This window comes from Pseudonaja textilis, chromosome 1, assembly GCF_049901715.1.
Source record: "Pseudonaja textilis isolate UNSWEBS1 chromosome 1, rPseTex1.2, whole genome shotgun sequence".
NCBI classification, from domain to species: Eukaryota; Metazoa; Chordata; class Lepidosauria; order Squamata; family Elapidae; genus Pseudonaja; species Pseudonaja textilis.
The window spans coordinates 141791495-141809653 of record NC_141990.1 but is presented as its reverse complement, the minus strand read 5'-3'; the positions used below and the strand labels follow the sequence as shown (position 1 = coordinate 141809653).

General features: G+C 37.0%; 1 protein-coding gene across 5 annotated transcripts in view; it reads right to left on the bottom strand.

Annotated features, from left to right (window-relative positions):
- The window catches only part of KLHL29 (kelch like family member 29), a 415683-nt gene that overhangs the window by 16071 nt on the left and 381453 nt on the right, over window positions 1–18159 (bottom strand). For all 5 annotated transcript variants that reach the window (XM_087917962.1, XM_026710472.2, XM_087917974.1 and 2 more), the window contains 2 exons: window positions 17485–17678; window positions 3491–3635 (listed from right to left, as the gene is read on the bottom strand). In XM_087917962.1, coding sequence (XP_087774088.1) covers window positions 3491–3635; window positions 17485–17678 — 339 coding nt within the window. The remainder of the gene's footprint in view (window positions 1–3490; window positions 3636–17484; window positions 17679–18159) is intronic.

Sequence of the window (18159 nt, the reverse complement as noted above, 5' to 3'; positions counted from 1 at the left end):
CTACTTTTGTGGGTTTTCAAGGGGATGTAAATGTAAAATTATCTCCTATCATGGATAAACTCTCAAGTCTTCAGATTATCAGAGAAATCCTAGTCTGTCAAGAGATCTTGGTGAAAGCATGAATGCATTAAAGTCATTCACATCCAAGTAATTTTAATATCACTAAAGAACATCCCTCGTTTAAAAAGAAACCTTCACATAATTAATGGAATGAATTACCAAGGGAAGTTATGTCAGTTGTACCACACTGTTTGCTTCTGGTTTACGATCTTGAGAGAAAAAATATAATTAACTACTGCACAGACACAGTGGGGTTCTCCTACATTCAATTTCACTCTTGTTAACTCAGAGGAACAATGAAAATCTGTAATTAGCACAGAAACAGCAGGAACACAGTGGCTTTGGCTGGGATTTGGACTGTTAATATTTTCTGCATGTATGTTAGCTTCAGGACAGCATTCTTTTTACAACCAAGAGAGGGCACTCTTTAAATAAAAACAGGAGAAACAGTACAAAAATCAGAAAATACGTTTCTGTTGTAAGGGATATGGTACTTTTTCCCTCTTCGTGTCCCAGTGTTGAGACTGGAAACAACAATATGTCATTTTAAAAGCCAAAATCTAAATATAACCTGTATATACTGGATTTTATTTAAGAGCAATAATTTAGTACCAATACAAGCTAAATTAGAACAGAGAAACAACAAAAAAGAGAGAAATAACAGGGAAAGCAAAAATTGCAAGAAGAGAAAGTAGGAAAAAGGAAAAAGACATAAAGGATTTATAAATACACAGAAGTAGCTTCTTCATAGCAGTTATAATTATACTTTAACATCTCTCTAAAGTAACATTGTGACTCTCTTCTTTCTATAATCTATCCTGTCTAATCATCAAAACCATAAATTACAAGTTCATTTTTTTTTCATTTTTATGCAGAAAGTCCAAAAGAGGTTTTCAGTCACCAATAAATGTAGTTATTGACCAATCTCTAATCAAAGAAATCAGTTTGTCTGTATATACAAGACTTAGGAAAGGGTGATATAAAATAAAAAGCCAAACCTTTTAATAAGAAGAATAGGCTACTGGGATCCTCTGTACTAGTAAACCATTATGGAAAATGATTATGCAGGTGGTCCTCATTTAACAACCCTAATTTGGACTTTTGCTATTGAAGTAGTCACCAAGTGGAGATTTGCATAACCACAAATGTCCTTTCCTTCTGGAAAGATACCAGACTATTTGGTTTCACACCTGCTTCTGTTTGTCCCCTAACCACTCTCTCATTCTCTGGAATGCTTGAATGCCCACTTATTGTCTTCTGCACATCGAAAGCAATGTGGCAGCACCAGCAAATGGGTTGGGAACTGCAGGTTACTTTCTTGAAATCTCTTCCTCTCTAATCTTTCTGCTTTCTGGGGAGGGAGGTGGGTGGGAGAAAAAAGTGGTATCTGTAGGTATAAATCCTTTGTCTGATCTTTTCCCGTTGCCAGTGCTGTTGCGTTGCTTTCAGTGAGTAGAGAACCCAATGGCTTAATCTCTTGAGATCCCTCTCCAGCCCCTCCACTTTGTTACAGTGTTGAACTTTTTCTTAATTCATAGCAAAGGATGCCTGACAATGTTAGACCTATCTCCAGGTCTCATTCCAATGCAACATCTGTTTATTTATTTGTATCCTGCCTATATTATTTTTTATAAATAACTCAAGGTGGCAAACATACTGAATGCCCTTTCTTCTTCCCCCACCCAACAACCACCCTGTGACACGGGTTGGGTTGAGAGTGAGTGACTTAAGCCAACAGCTGAATTTTCTGTACTCTTCTATTCCTTCTTTGGACATTTGGGTAGGAACTTTGAAGCATCTTGGAACAGTTTGAAAGAGAGCAAGCTATTAAACAAAAATGTGGTTTATACAAGCCATAATTAATTAACAAGCTTATCTATTCCATGATATTGCCACCAGTGTTTTCATGATTTGCGAGCTATACAAATATTAAAGTAATTAACTTGTTATTATGTATGCAATCCAAACTGGGAACTGCAGATTTACTGCAAAACAAACTTTTCAGCCCAACCCACCTCACAGGGTTGCTGTTGTGGGGAAAACAGGCAGAGGAAGGAGCATTAGGTATAATTTGCTGCCTTGAGTTATTTATAAAAATAATAAAGATAGGAAAGCAATCAATCAATCTGGGTTCCTTTTTATTCAAAATTGGCAGAGAGAGATCAGCCTGAGGCCACTGTAGCAGCACACTTGACCAGTTACATATAGAGAATGCCAGATTGGAGACGGGAGGCTAAATATTGTTTTGGCATCTGGCTTCAGAGATGTTTATTTTTACTCTCTAATAATTGAGTCAATACTTGGGATTCAGTACACATTAGCTTTCATTTACAATTCCACACCAAGATTCTAAAATTAACACCATTACTTTTGGACTATGACCTGCTTTAATAATCAATTAGTGATGAACTTTAAACTGGTGTGTACACATACATGTTTATGTCTTAGGCTCAAATCAGCTAAATATAGAGTTTATATAGGTGGAACTAGTGAAAAACCTGCTTGGGCCACACTACAATCCCTGCGCATTTAATACAATGCTGCTCTTGTAATAAAATTGCACCTGCAGCTTTAAGCCACACATTTAAGCATGGACAAAGCCTGGGGCATGTTCTTTCCAACATTCAAGATGACACTGTAATATATGAGATGTTAATTACATTTCAATCAGTCCCCCCCGCCTACCCTTCAAATACTTTTAAAATGGTCATTTCTTCCCTGGGCCCAAGCATACACCATGAATTCTAAAGTGCAGGCAGTATTGATTTGCTTATCCAAATTTAATAGTTGTTTCTTTCTGACATTCCTTGATGCATTGGATTTATTGCACTGGTTTGCCTGTATGAATATCTTATAAATATAATATGGAAAGGCAATTGAATTAAAAAGGAGGATGAGGCGTTCATTTTGCTTCTTACAGATCTCTCCCCTGGTTATTCAGGGCAAAATTCAGGAGTGTTAAGAGGTATGCCATGAAACTTTCAATGACAGCTTACCTATGGTCAAAGCACTTCTCTGTTGCACATCCCCAATCTAGTGCCTTTAACACTAAACATCTCTTCAGCAGCTTTTGGGAAAATTCATCCTACCTGAATCTTTATGAAATGAGTGGCATACATTTTATTTGACATCAGGACAAAACTGAGACATGCCCCATTTTAGCCACTCAACCTGCCCAATTCTCCAAGAGAATGCTGAAGACAGGGCCCACTCAGATAGACCTTGATGTGTAGCTACTGAAACCGGTGGTGAGGATGCATAGCTCCAGTTTTCCTGGCTATAGTCTGGAGACCACTTGGTCCTTAAAAGAACGATCAAGAAGCAACCTGCTGTGTTGCTCACTCCCACACCATCACTTTCTCCAGCAAGGAAACAAATGTACCGGAACACGGTAGCAATTATTCAACCATCCTGTGGTTGTTTGGCTCACCTGCAAAACTGCCTGGAGTGGTTCATGTTGGGACCTGCTTTAATATTGCCTTTTTCTGGATCATAGATGGTGGTTGCTCGTGCGTAAGCTCCTCCAAGGATAAAGATGAAACCATTGAGAGTGACTGCAGGAGCGTATTTGTTATCTGTTGACGGGGAAAAAAAAAAAAAAAAGCAAAATCGAGATTGTTTACCAGGGTTGGTACTAGAATCAAGCTTCTCATTTATGCATCCCACTTATTTATAGATCAGTCACGTTTCTTGAAATCTCCAAGCCCAGCAAAAAGAAAAATGGGGAAATATTTTTGTTGCTGCTCTTATTGCTGATTGAGTTCTTCATTCCTAAACTTCTGAAAGGCACTTTTAAAAGTTCATGGCTCTTCTCTACTCGTACTACACCGTGGCTGTAATCCAACAGCACTGTCACTTCCCATATCGACATGCATTTTTGCATCTGCAAAAAAACTATGGCCCTTGTAAAACTGAAATGATCTGCCAAATTATTTCAGACATGGCACCGCAGCCCATTTTTGAGACAAGAAGATTAGTTTCGAAGCAGCATAATCAGATGGTGGCTCTGATGTTAGATTATCCCTACTTAGCTTTGAGGTGAATTGATATTCTAGCTTAACCTCTTTTGATCTGTCTCTTTTCTTTTTAGCCGTATATACACAGCGGGTAACCAGAAACTGCAGGCCAACTTTTCTCAACCTCTCTGACCCTAGAGATAATGGGTTACAATTCTGACAATCTGTACTAGCCTCCTTATGGGATTTAAGGACTCAGTTGACCTCCAACAGTCCGGTTATATGCTAGTATAAACTACATACACCCGTGCTTCAATTATAGCCATAGGCTTTGGGGAAGACAGATTGTAAGCATATCACCTTTTCATATTTACTTTCCAGGTCACAGTACATTTATATGTGGGCATGAAAGGATTTACCCTCTGCCCATCCACAAAAATCTCTGCCTAAAATTCATTTTTAAACTATCTCTCCTTCTCCTGCCCCCCTACGTATCATTAACTTTAGGTGTCAACTCTCCTAAAGCAGAGAAAGTTACCTGAAAAGAAAACATTAAAATGATAACACCCAAACTAGATCATGTACCCTGTATCAATAAATACCATTTAATCTGCGTTCTTTAATACAGTCTTTTGAAATCTGGTACTCTTTGACAATGTCCATGTCTTCTATCACTCCTAGCCAGGACTGGAGTCTAACATTTCTGTAGAATTTCTAGGTGGAGAAATCCTACTTTTAACTACTGTTTTAGGTATGAAGAAGGTAACTGTCCAAACAAATAAAAAGCAAGTCATTAGTCAACTTTTTCTTGAAGACAACATTCCTTCTGGTAGATACCACCAAATATTGTGACTTCTGATACTTAGAAAATTAAAATGTGGTTATTGCTACTGACGCAACTTATTATTTGGATGTGTCCTTTCCATAAATGTTGATCGCATTTCCTTGGCTCTTTTCATGGGACTATTATTTTGCAAAATCTGTATTAATCTAATAAAGAAAGGTTAACTCAAAAGCCCAAAGGGATGTTATTTTAGGTTTGTATCAAGGTAGAAATATAAGCTCCCCATGAAGCTAATGCCCTGCTGTGGATATCATCTTGTGGTATAAAATGAATGTCCCACTTTGAGGTTTTAATAGCAGAGTTCTGCTTTTGTTTCTTCCGAAGAGTCAGCAGTTTCTCAGTTCTCCTGCAGAAGAATCAGCATTATATTATTGTGTGCTTTCTTTTTCTCCCCTACAGCATAAGCTTATTGTGTTTTTAATGACCCATCAAATACAGTTACAATTGTTTATTTTATTTTTTTTGAACCAAGCTCTATTTTGAAATTTAGAGAACAAATGAGAAGGAATCAAGCCTCACTTACTGGTTTTAGGAAGAGGAATATTGTGTAAGTGGTCACTGATCTAGGTTTTCGGATTGTCCTATTGAGCTGTGCCTGTCAACACGCCAGTGATCATTTGATCTTAAAGAAGGGAAGGGACGAACATTTTAAATCAGTAGATCGCTCCCCTGGCCCTCTCAATGGATAGTTTTCAGGGACCATTATATTAATTATCCTCTCCAGCTATCCTAAACAAACACCCTCAGTTTTGGGTGGCAACAATTCTGTCCTTTTTTTTTGTATGTAGCAATAGATAATATCGCAGAATTAGAATTAGAATTCTTTTATTGGTCAAGTGTGATTGGACACACAAGGAATTTGTCTTGGTGCAAATGCTCTCAGCGTACATAAAAGAAAAGATACATTCGGCAAGAGTCAAGAACCATCAGGTACGACACTTAATAATAGTCATAGGGTACAATAAGTAATCAAATCATAATAGGAAACAGTCAATATAAATCGTAAGGATACAAGCGACAAAGTTACGGTCATACAGTCACAAGTGGGAGGGGATGGGTGATAAGGAGTGATGAGAAGGTTAATAATAATAGTAGTGCAGACTTTGTAAATAGTTGGACAGTGTTGAGGGAATTATTTGTTTAGCAGAGTGATGCCTTTCGGGAAAAAACTGTTCTTGTGTCTAGTTGTTCTGGTGTGCAGTGCTCTAGTGTTGTTTTGAGGGAAGGAATTGAAACAGTTTATGTCTGGGATGTGAGGGATCTGTAAATATTTTTACAGCCCTCTTTTTGACTCGAGCAGTATACAGGTCCTCGATTGAAGGCAAGTTGGTAGTAATTGTTTTTTCTGCAATCCTAATTATCCTCTGAAGTCTGTGTCTTTCCTGTTGGGTTGCAGAACCAAACCAGACAGTTATAGAGGTGCAGATGAAAGACTCAATAATTCCTCTGTAGAACTGGATCAGCAGCTCCTTGGGCAGTTTGAGCTTTCTGAGTTGGCACAGAAAGAACACCCTTTGTTGTGCTTTTTTGATAACGTTTTTGATGTTAGATGTCCATATTAGGTCATGTGATATAATAGAACCTAGAAATTTGAAGGTCTCTACTGTTGATATTGTGTTGTTTGGTATTGTAAGAGGTGGTAGTATAGGAGTGTTTCTCCTAAAATCTACCATCATTTCTACGGTTTTGAATGTGTTCAGTTCCAGATTGTTCCAGTTACACCTCAACGCAAGTTGTACAACCTCCTGTCTGTATGTGGATTCATCGTTGTCTCAAATGGGACCAATCACTGTTGTGTCATCTGCAAACTTCAGTATTTTAACAGATGGATCATTTGAGATGCAGTCATTGGTATATAGGGAGAAGAGAAGAAGAGAAAGCACACAGCCTTGGAGGGTAGGTGCTAATTGTCCAGGTATCAGATGTGATTCTGCCTCGCTTCACCTGCTGCTTCCTGTTTGCTAGCTGGTACTGAACACACATAACTAAATATGTTATATCTGATCCATAAAGGCCTGGAATTTTACAATAAAATCAGAATGAGAACATAGATCAAGCATTTGTCAACCAGGAGGCTGATGGATCAAGGCACGGTGTTCAAGATTAAATCACTAATAATAAAAACTAATATTTTAAAAATATTGAAAAAAATAGTATGTGAAAAAGGGTAGTGAATATAAATTGAATTAGAAGATACATCTCTGCCTAAAAGCTGAATGATAATTGGATAATCAATACCGTCTTTCACAAGATAATATCTATCAATCATGTTGCTGCAGTTCTCCAGGTTGATTATTTATGAATCTGAACATATGTGGTCTGTCTTGCACAACAGCTCTGAAGTCCATTCTATAAAGTATATTGACTACACTGAATACGGAATAAAGCGAGCAGAGTTTTCATCATGTCCATCAATTGCACCTACCTCCATACACCAAGTTATCTCTAATTATCTTTGCAGTACAAGTTGGAAGAGGGCTAGGTTGTATAAATTCACAAATGACCATTTGGAGAACTATAATCACAGGCAAATAAATAGTACTTCTTCTTTGGGCTATTTGAGGTTCACGCATGTGGATCAGGATAGGATAGGTAGAAGATAGTCCTGCCAAAAGCTGAGCCCATCTTGGATCAAAAATCATAAGTCATAAGTCACTTTTTTCAATGCCATTGTAATTTTGAATGGTCACTCCACACAAGCAAAGTATCAGCAAAGGAGGGCAAAAAAATTCCAGAGATGTTCCTGAGACAGGAAGTCTAGTCCTGCCAAGAATGTAATAAGGGTTAACAAAGGGGCAGTTTCTGTAAGCAACCCCAGAATGTTTCCTTCCTGCCTTCCTTACAGGATTAGGCCAGTCATTTCTTCTAACAACGGTTCTCCTAACTGCTTAGAATGTTAACCATCGGTTCTTAGTGAATAGGTGTGAACCTGTAGAATCCCACCTCTGACTATCCTGGACTTCTGCAACTGAAAGGCATCATTAGAGAGTTGCAACTTATATCCCCTATGCGGGGGGAAAGCTTTTGCAGGAACTGCTTGCGTTTGTAGTGTGGTCTATTGTTAGATTGTCTATAGTTCATCGGACCATGATACATTCAAAGGCCTGAAGTACACTAAAACCAGCTAAAAGCTCCACCTCTTGAACACAACAAACAGCATGATTCCTTGGTCAAAATCACTTTGCTTGCCAAAGCCAGCAGTGTGTTCCTCATCTGGTGTTGAACGCAACATCAGATACTGAGGTAGTTTGACAGTAAAGTGCCTACACTAAAGCAGAAAACTCAGCATCCACACCACTGGAAGGAATGTGATGTGGGAGATGAAGTGATCAGGCACTGCACCTGTAACATTCTTGTCTGGAGGCAGGTAAACAGGCTAACCACAGTTGATGTTACCATATAGTCCGGGGTGTCAAACTCTATTTCACTTAGGGCCATATTAGGGTTGTGTTTGACCTTGGGGGCCAGGGTGCACACAACCCTCCCAAGCTCTATTTTTGCTGGTAGAGGCACCACAGGCCGATTCTTCGCTGTTTCCAGAGTGGGCCCCATGGGCCAGATCTAAGCACTCAATATGCTGGATCTGGCCTGCAGGCCTTGAGTTTGACACCCCTGATATAGCATTCTGAATGGAAAGTGATTGCAAGTTAGTTTTCCAGGCCTCTGATACACCGGTTCACCTTCATAGGATGGAATGTGTGACTTCGCAATGTTAATTATTGCATTAAATAATTCACTAGTTCTAGTGTGGTAAAGAACTTTACTTTGATAAGAGGGTGTGACGATCCCATTAACAATTTGTTTTGCAAAAGAAGGAACAATGGGATGAGCAGCAAATGTAACAACTATTTGCTTAAACATTCACTACACACTTTAGATGCCTTTATCAAGATGCCCCTGATCACCGGGACAAGGAATCAGAACTCCAATGGTGGGCAGCCACCATATGAAAATAATCTTCTGTTAAATCTATGGAAGGAAACTTATATTCCTTAGTAAGAAAGGTAAGGATTATAGTAAGGAACATCATACAAAATCTCAGTATCTGATATTCCTTGGGGCATAATTTAGAGTCAAAGAAAGTCACTATTTAACATGGATCTTTATGTAGCATGGGCATTATTTCCCACAACAGCATCCAGCTGGGAGAACTAAGAGGTGCTGCCTAAGGGATGAGGGGAAAATATAAGTAATAAAGCATTCCTGAGAGACAACAGAGAGATCACACATATCCATCAACAAAGAGTCCCAGGTATGAAAGAAATAGGAAAGGCTTACAAATCTAAGAATCTTATGACCAAGTATTCCTCTCCCTGATAATATGCACCGCAAAGACAGAACTGAGCAGTGAATCAAATCATCAGTGAATACTTCTAGAGTTCAGACAATTGTCAAGAGCTCCTGCTGTTTCTTGAAGCCATTAGCCTATGATCCAGGCACCCTGGGTGCCTGCAGTGACTGAATTAGTGACATGGTCTAGCAATGTTAACATGCACCATCCCTAAAACAATGCAAGCAAGAGGTGAGGAGGAGGAGGAGGAGGAGGAGGAGGAGGAGGGGAAAATTAACAACAAACAAAACCCCAAAGGAATAGGGCAGCCTGTGCACTTATGAAATGGAGCTCCTTTAAACCAGCACTTGTATATTTCCTTCATTCTTCCCTATTCAAAGGGAGAGAGACTACACAATTTGTTACTAGATGCTTTCTCATTTATGACCAATCCAACCTATCCTGTGTCGGCGTAAGTTTCATCACTTGGGATTTTGCTTTTGTTATTGTGAGTTCTATCGGGAATATTTTGCTCACTGAACCACACTAACTATCCCCTCCTTCTCCCCCAGGCCCAAAAAAACAGGGGGGGGGGGAGAGCATTCACTGGAGAGCAACAAATAAAAATAAAGAAACTGTAGAAAATAGTATTTTGGAAAGAAATTGAACTTCTTTGAGTAGCAACGTTTGTAATGAAAGTCAGGTACAATTCATGAAATCAGTTTTTTTTTAAAAAAATACATAGCATAAAATAGAAAAACAACAAGGGATATTTTTCTCAAAACTCTGCTTGCTTAGATAAAGGATATTCTACTTCTAAGACAGATTTGGCAACTGCTTGCTGTATTTGTGTTTATGTGTATCCCCTCTTCAACAGAAGTGCAAATAAAATCTGACAGAATCTGGAATTCCTTACCCATTTTTTTAATTCTGAATTTTGGAGAAGGAACCAGAAAAATATGTTTCTGGCTACAAAACGTATCCAGCTTCTAACGTATTTGAAGAAAACAGGCAGAATTTTGTATTATTCAAAGTGCACATCTATTCAAAAAAGAGGAACAACCTCTCTGTGTATTTCGTAGTAATGAATCTCAGGTTGGGAGCTTACCCCTGAGCTGGAAAAGGTAAACAGGTTACAGAAATAGTAATTATTGTTCAAGGGTAATTCCAGTGAGATCAAGCCTTTATAATGAAAAAAGTGCAAGATCTATTAGAAGAACAAATAGCTAAATTTAGAGTTTAATTCAGAACTCATTCTTGCCTATGAAGCACGAATGAGCTCTCAGTGTTATTATTTTAAAGCCTGACAATCCCACACGTTAAATTATTAGTTTGGGACAAGCTACATTATTAGTGTTCCCCCCCCGCCCCAATGCTAAAGAACATAAGAATTAAGATTTGGGGTGTTCATAGGTTGAAGTGTAAAATAAAAAATGTATTAAGTGAAATTAAAATTAAAATAAAACATAAAGTGCAAGAATTTTAATTTGCATTCCAATTGCAGATTAGGATACTATCCAGGCAAAGTTGCAACATATTTGGATGTAATTTCCCTATGTCTGCATGCTGAGATAGTAACTCTTTGCATTTACATTTTTATTTCATTCACAATGTTAAAATACAAACTTCCAAAAAGGGAAAAAATACAAAAACAAAGCAAAGTAAGATCTTAAAAGAGTGCATTAAAAACGCATATACATAGTTGAATATTGACACATATATTTCAAGAATAATAGTTCCCCACTTCTTGAAACAGGCCCACAAATTACAATCTTCTATAAAACTATTTACCCAACCAATTTGATTTGGCATCTAGTTTATTAAAAAGTTAGTTAACTGGTAAAACCAACAATGAAGTTAAACTTGTATTTAACCAAGTCCACAATGGCTTCTGATCTACTATAAACCACCACAATAGTCATCCTTAGTTATTCTGTCATTTCTAAGTCTTTAAATTTCTTGCCTCTTTCAGCCTTTTCCAGCAAGCCTGCAGTTTTCAAACCGGGCTTCAAATCTGCCAGCAACAAATTAGACTCCAATCCATCTGGTTGAAAATCTGGTTTAACTGCTGAGTATCATCTCTGGGTTGATTTAAAACTGTAGTTATTTTATCAAACTTTTAATCTAGGTTTTCAATTTGAATGTTTTATAAAGGCTTCCCAAAGGGCTTTATCATTTAAGTTGATGCATTATTTACAATTGTAATACCGTCCAAAACTTTCCTGTAGCTGAACTTTCCCATCCAGACATAAATAGTTTTTCCCAATGACAGTGGAAGTAAATATACCATAACAAAATAACCGCAGAAAGAATTCAGTTAATATTTCCCACAATGAAAGATAAATAGGAAAAAAAAAGCCAGATTCCCATCAGAAGTTAAAAGAAATAAGAGCAGAGCTTTTAAAAATAGCATACAAAATCCTTGTAGTGAAAACCTGATGTAAATGTAAATCAAATTTGATAGCTTTCACTACGTAAAACAATTGCCATCAACTTGTATATGGGGAAAGCAAAAATAATTCACAACTCTGAAATAAAACAATAAAAATGCAAAGAAATCACATTAAAATTCAGCAAGGAGTTATAATAAATCAGCTTTCAATCACTTGATTAACCGTTACAAATAAGAATGAAACTGAAAAAAGAAACTACTTTTTGCAATTAAAATCTGAGGCAAACTTAAAAAGAAGAAACAATTGAAGGAAACGATGGAGACATGATCCTCCAGCTACTCCTACTGAAAATTGCAATAATCGAGATTCCTCTTCCCAGGTATGTGCCTACAGTCATCTGAGGGTGCTCTTGAGTCATTCCCAGTTTCACTATTTGAATCTGGGGAGTGTGTCACCAAAAAACCAGCTTTGGCAGCAAAATAAGCTATTTGATGTCAGGAGGAAAAACAAAGTTCTGCTGCACAGCACGCCATTTTTAGAAGTTGACTTTCACCAAGATACTATCTCTTGTGTCCACCGCGCATAAGGATGTTAACAATGGCCCCAACTTTTCAAAAGAAAACCACAGCAATCATTTATCTATAAGATGATTTAGGGATATACATTAGACCTGGGAAATGTGCATCTTGATACATTAGGTCCTTGTTTAGTGACCAAAGCTGGGACTGGCAACTTGGTTAATAAGAAGTTTGCAATCATGACTGTGCTTATGATCTTACTTCAGCTTTCCTTTTCTTTACAGATCTGCAAAAGTGTAAATGTGAGAACTGTTGCAAAGTTACTTTTTCAGCACTGTTGTAACTGTAAATGGTTGCCTAAAGAGACAGTCATTTAAGGACTACCTGTAGTATGTTCATATTGCCAGGATGAACTGCATAACGTAATCCTGAAGAATGAAGCAATACGATACTCCACCAATTCCTTAAGATGAAAACCTCAGGAAAGTTGGTATCACAATTTCCCTCTGGAAGTCTACATTGCTATTTACAAGGCACTTGTAGACTTTCACATGCAACAATCTCCACCGTGCGAGTAAAAAAATGCCACATGTGTGCAACCATGCTTGGATGTTGATTTTCTGCCCTTTTCAAAGCCAGGAGTAAAATTCCAAACCCTCCACCCACCAGAGGCCTCAGAGAAGCCAGAAAGAATTACAGTAGAAAATGCCATATACCCGATGATGCTTCTCAGGTATTGTATAATGGCAGGAAACACAGGGCTTGTGATATGTTGTACATGATACTGCAGTGGGAATGGATAACTATGAATTCTGATTAATCTCAATTTCTATTTGGCTCCTTCTCCTCCATTGTTAATCTTATTTTGCCATTTTTCCACATCAGGTTTGAGATGTTTAAAAAAGTATGCATGAAAGTTTTTCTGATTTTTCCCTCACCTTCTCTAAACAGAGCCTTCTAAATATGTAGGAACACAAATGTCAAAACATCTCCACTTTACTAAATGTGCAATTTGGAAATTCTGAAGAGAACCAAATTTCTCCCTTTGTTTAGCAGACTTGCGGTGGAATGGCTTTTGATCCCACCAACCATCTTATAGACCTCCACTCCATCTTATGAGTGTCTGCTTCAGACATTCTCTTCAAGGGCTATTTAATAACTAAGCACAACAAAGTATGTTGCTTGGCCTTTTTTTGCATGTTGGACCAGGTATGGATAATTGGCACATTTATAGCTTGCATACCCAGTGATTAAATAGTTAGGGGAATTATATCCACAATAAAACATAATAAAACCGCTTTCCTGTATCCTTATTAGGGATGTCTTTTTAAAAACCGATGTTTAATTGTGCCCCAATTGCTGTAGCTCATCTGGAGAGTATCTTTTGATATTCAGGCTCAAATTTGTCATGACAGAAATAGCTGGGGAGATTTTGGATTTATTAGGAAGACTAATCCCAAATATTATAATATTAGACATGTAAACTTTATTTACAAATGTTGGCAGTCCATTAATTTTTTTCCTAAATGGTTGGTTTGAGGCCAGCTCAGCTGTCATCATGGAAATTAATATTTTAGAGAGGTTCACGTAAGTATGGCCAATGTTTCTAAGCTAAGGCAGGACATCTACAGATTACCAAATCAGGGAAAGTTGTCCATGAGAGAATATACTATGTGAAATGAAACAGCTTAGTAGTCAGATCTATTTCAATCCTATGCTTTATCTGCTCTATTCTATATTTGGGCTTGCAACACTGATAAAGTTTGCAGAATCAGCTATTTATTTATTTACTCATGTTTGCATTTTGCAATTCCAATTATTTGCATTTTGTCTTACAGTGATATATTTGCTTTATATGTATGGTGCGCTACAAACATATGTAAAAGACAGATAAAATATTTTGAAATACAAATGACTACTTAATATGGCTAATCTTTCTGCCGAAGTGGGTTATGACGTTCATCACCTCACACTATTAATTCTTACACAGATGTGCATCCACGCTTATGTTCACTATAATTCATTCTACATAATAACTGTATCTGTACCTGTGATGTTTCATATATAATTGTTTAAATTCTCTGCTGTTTTGATGGATCTATGCTTCAGGGACTACCTCTAACTCTATGATTCTTTAACACAGTCCCTGAAGCATAGATCCATCAAAACAGCAGAGAATTTAAACAATTGTCATCAGGTTCAATCCTACTTGGTGGAAAATTGTTAAAGCATTTCAAGTTTTGTTTAAATAGTTCTCACGGGGAACGTATCACTTCATGAGAGAATCTATTCCACAGGAGATTGATTATTCATTGGACTGCTAAATAGAATTACATACACATTTTCTTCAAGCAACAATTGATCCACAATAGTGGCTTGTTACTGATTCATTTGCTGCCCTGTATAATATAGACCAGGGGGTCTTCAAACTTGACAGCTTTTAAAACTTGTGGACTTCAACTCCCAGAATTCCTCCTCCAGTCATGTTAACTCAGGAATTCCGGGAGTTGAAGTCCACAAGTCTTAAACTTGCCAAATTTGAAGACCCTTGATATAGACCAATTCAGTATAGGAGGTCCTTGTCCAGCTACCACAGTTAGGACCAGTAACTTGGTTGTTAAATGAAGCAATTGCTAAGTGATATGCAACTGTGCTTATAATCTTACTTTAGCTTTCCTTTGCCTTACAGATCTGCAAAGATTGTAAATGCAAGTATTAGTCATAAAATTACTTTTTCATCATTGTTTAACTACGAACACTAAATGAGGCAGTTGCTAAACAAGGACTATCTGTATAATAAAAAAAGCTTTTCTATCCCTTGCAACCAGCCTAGGTTAGTCCCAAAATTTCTCATCATTATTATACTACCATGAGTAGTAACCAGAAAGATGCACTTCAACTTTGCATTTGTTAAATATTTTAGCCCTTCCAAACACGAAGTAATGTATACTAATCAATAATGATCTTAACTATAATTCTGCAAACCTATTATTTTCTTAAACTCTTAAAAAGACTTGATCAGCTCTTACAAAGAACAGTTTGCAGAAGAAAAAAAAAGGATTCCTCTTGATATTCTAGGGACAGTTATTGAGATAAGACATTGCTTCCTTCTTGCCCCGCAAATAAAAGTCTAAAGCTTAATAGGACATAAGAACTACCTTGAATAATGAAGTTCTCTCTTGTGTTTTAGCAACAATGACTGGCTGCATTGTCAAAAGGATTCTAAAAATAAACTAAGAAAGAGCACTCCAGTTGTCTTATTACCAGATTGCCATTTAGTGAAGTCAACTTGAGCTGACCTCATACCATATCAGGACAATGATCCAGAAGAAATCTCAAGATCAAAACAGAGCAGACAGCTGGGATTACTTTAATACCTGGTTTTGGCTGCAGAATAGGAATCACTAAAGTAAAAGGAGGAAACTGAACTCTGTTAAAAATATAAACTCTTGAGGATGCAAAAAAACAACAACCCCTGTATGTATTTCAATGATAAAAGAATATGCAACACTTTTCATGCACAATAACTTTAGGGAAGAGGCAGCAAGACATGGATAATCTCTAAAGTACATTTGAAAGCATTATGGAAAATTTGTGACCAAACCCCTCATTTAAAAATATTTTCCTTTGATTTATTATAAACATTTCTCCCTCAAATATTGTCATGATTTTAGACTCAGTTGAAAATGGTACCAAATGCAGAGTAAGAGAATCTATCTGTCTTATTTGTACAAATATCTGCTCAATTATCTGTATAAGTATCTACTCAATTTTTTTAACATCATAATGAAATCTATGCATTCCATTTCTTTAAAAATTGTCACTCAAATTCTATTGTTAGACCAAATCAAAATAACATCAGCTTCAATTAATATTCCTCCTTGATGATTATGTAGACATTTGTCAATTAGCTACTTTTACTTGAGGAAGCATGCAATTCCTTTCTTAACTTGCAGTTTTCATACTGTTCTTAGGGTATTATTTATACTAGTGTGTCTTTTTTTCTTCTAGACTGCATGGGTTGGCAATGTAATAGGTCTAAGGTATTAATTGCTTTTGAAATTGTTTTAGAGAGCAGGGTTGGGGTTTTCGTTGCACAATGTATTAAATTTCACCATTTTGTTAAGAGTACAGGAAAACTTCGTAAGTTGTTCAGCAGATTCTAGGAATAGAAAAGGGTTAGGGAATGAGGTGGCTGTCCCTGCTCTAATGTACCAACTTGATTACCAGTGGTTAATGTCTTCCTGCTGGGTATATCATGGTACATCATATGCATATCATGTCATGTTTAGTTGAACACTAACAGCAGCGAAGGAACAGCAGCAATGTTACACCCATAAATCAATGATACAAGCAAGTCCTGAATTGCTTCTTCTACAAAGGGAAACTTAACAATATGTTTATTATGGTCTAGAAGTCAGAGGACACTTGTTCATGATAAGAAAGAATACCTCTGATTTGGGAGTGGAGAAGCACAACCTAACATGTTCGCATTGAAAGTATCAAGCATAGAAAAATTACAATTATACTATATGAAAATCACAATAATGCATAGTGTATATATTATACACAAGTATAGTACAGCATAGTATAGTATAGTATAGTATAGTATAGTATAGTATAGTATAGTATAGTATAGTATAGTATAGTATAGCATAGCATAGCATAGCATAGCATAGCATAGTTAGTGCTAACAAACCATAGTATCAAATCATATGCGCTCCCGTTTGGATTACTGAAAAGTAAGGACAATGTGGTAAAACTACATCTAAACTGGACCATCAATATTTCTGATGTAGGAATCATAGGCTAATGGTACCCATTGTATCTCTGTTCTGCCTTTTCACTAAAACACTCCAATTTTAAAAGATAAACATAATACCGTAATAATATATGGCACACATTACCTTGACTTACTTTGCAACCATATCCTCTATCTATCTATCTATCTATCTATCTATCTATCTATCTATCTATCTATCTATCTATCTATCTATCTATCTATTTATTTATTTCCTTCCTTCCTTCCTTCCTTCCTTCCTTCCTTCCTTCCTTCCTTTTCTTCCTCCCCTTTCTCTCTCTCCCCCTCCCCCTCTCCCTCCCTCCCTCCCTCTCTTATTTAGGAAACCCTATCTCCCACGCAGAGAGGGTTTGTGATGTACAAATAAAATATTAAAAACATAAAAACAGTATATAAGATTTAAAATAAAAAGATACAAGCAATACTTAAAATTAATTAAAAGGTGAAGGGAGGGCTTTCAGTGTGCTAACCAGCTCCATTAGCCTAACTAATGAGAAGTTTCATAAACGTAGAAAATTATACTTTCTTAATTATTTTCTTGTAAACGCATTAAAATTTGAATCCGTTGTCACTAAATCAAGAGCATACGCGTACGCATCCTTCCCCATCTTCAAGTTAAAACTGGTAGCTTGTTACTTTTACCTATCATTGGTGACTCTATAAAACTCCATGCGTTAGTCTGTGGAATATATGACTGCAGGACTCCAGCAGCTCGGCCAGCTTCATTCACACCTCCAAAAACATAGATCTTTCCACCACAAACAGTTGCAGCTGCAGAATGCACTGCCTTTGGCAAAGGAGCAACCGTCTCCCACTGATTGGTGATGGTGTCATACCTAGAACAAAGACAGATGAATAAACCTAGGTGCTAGAGAGATGAATCATCACCTGTCAAGAAAACAATTTCATAAATGTGTTTTCTAAACTCATTAATAATGCATCCAGTTGACAATTACTGTATTTTTCCAAAACAAGTTGACTCTGAAAGATCATCTCAACAAAAAAGGGAAATATATGTAGCTGTAGATAGATAGATGATAGATTTCTTGTGTATTGCCCAACTATCTGATTCTTCAACCTAATATTTTTAATGTCAGCTGAATCGAATTCTTGAGATTAGATTCTCTCAATAAATGTCTGCACTTTACACCTATAAATAAACATATAAAAGGATAAAACCAAGGGTGGGATTCAAATTTTTAACAACCGGTTCTGTGGGCGTGGCTTAGGTGGTGGGTGTGGCTTGGTGGCCATGTGACTGGGTGGGCATGGCTTGGTGGTCATGTTATTGGCTGGGTGCGGCCAATTCAATATCAC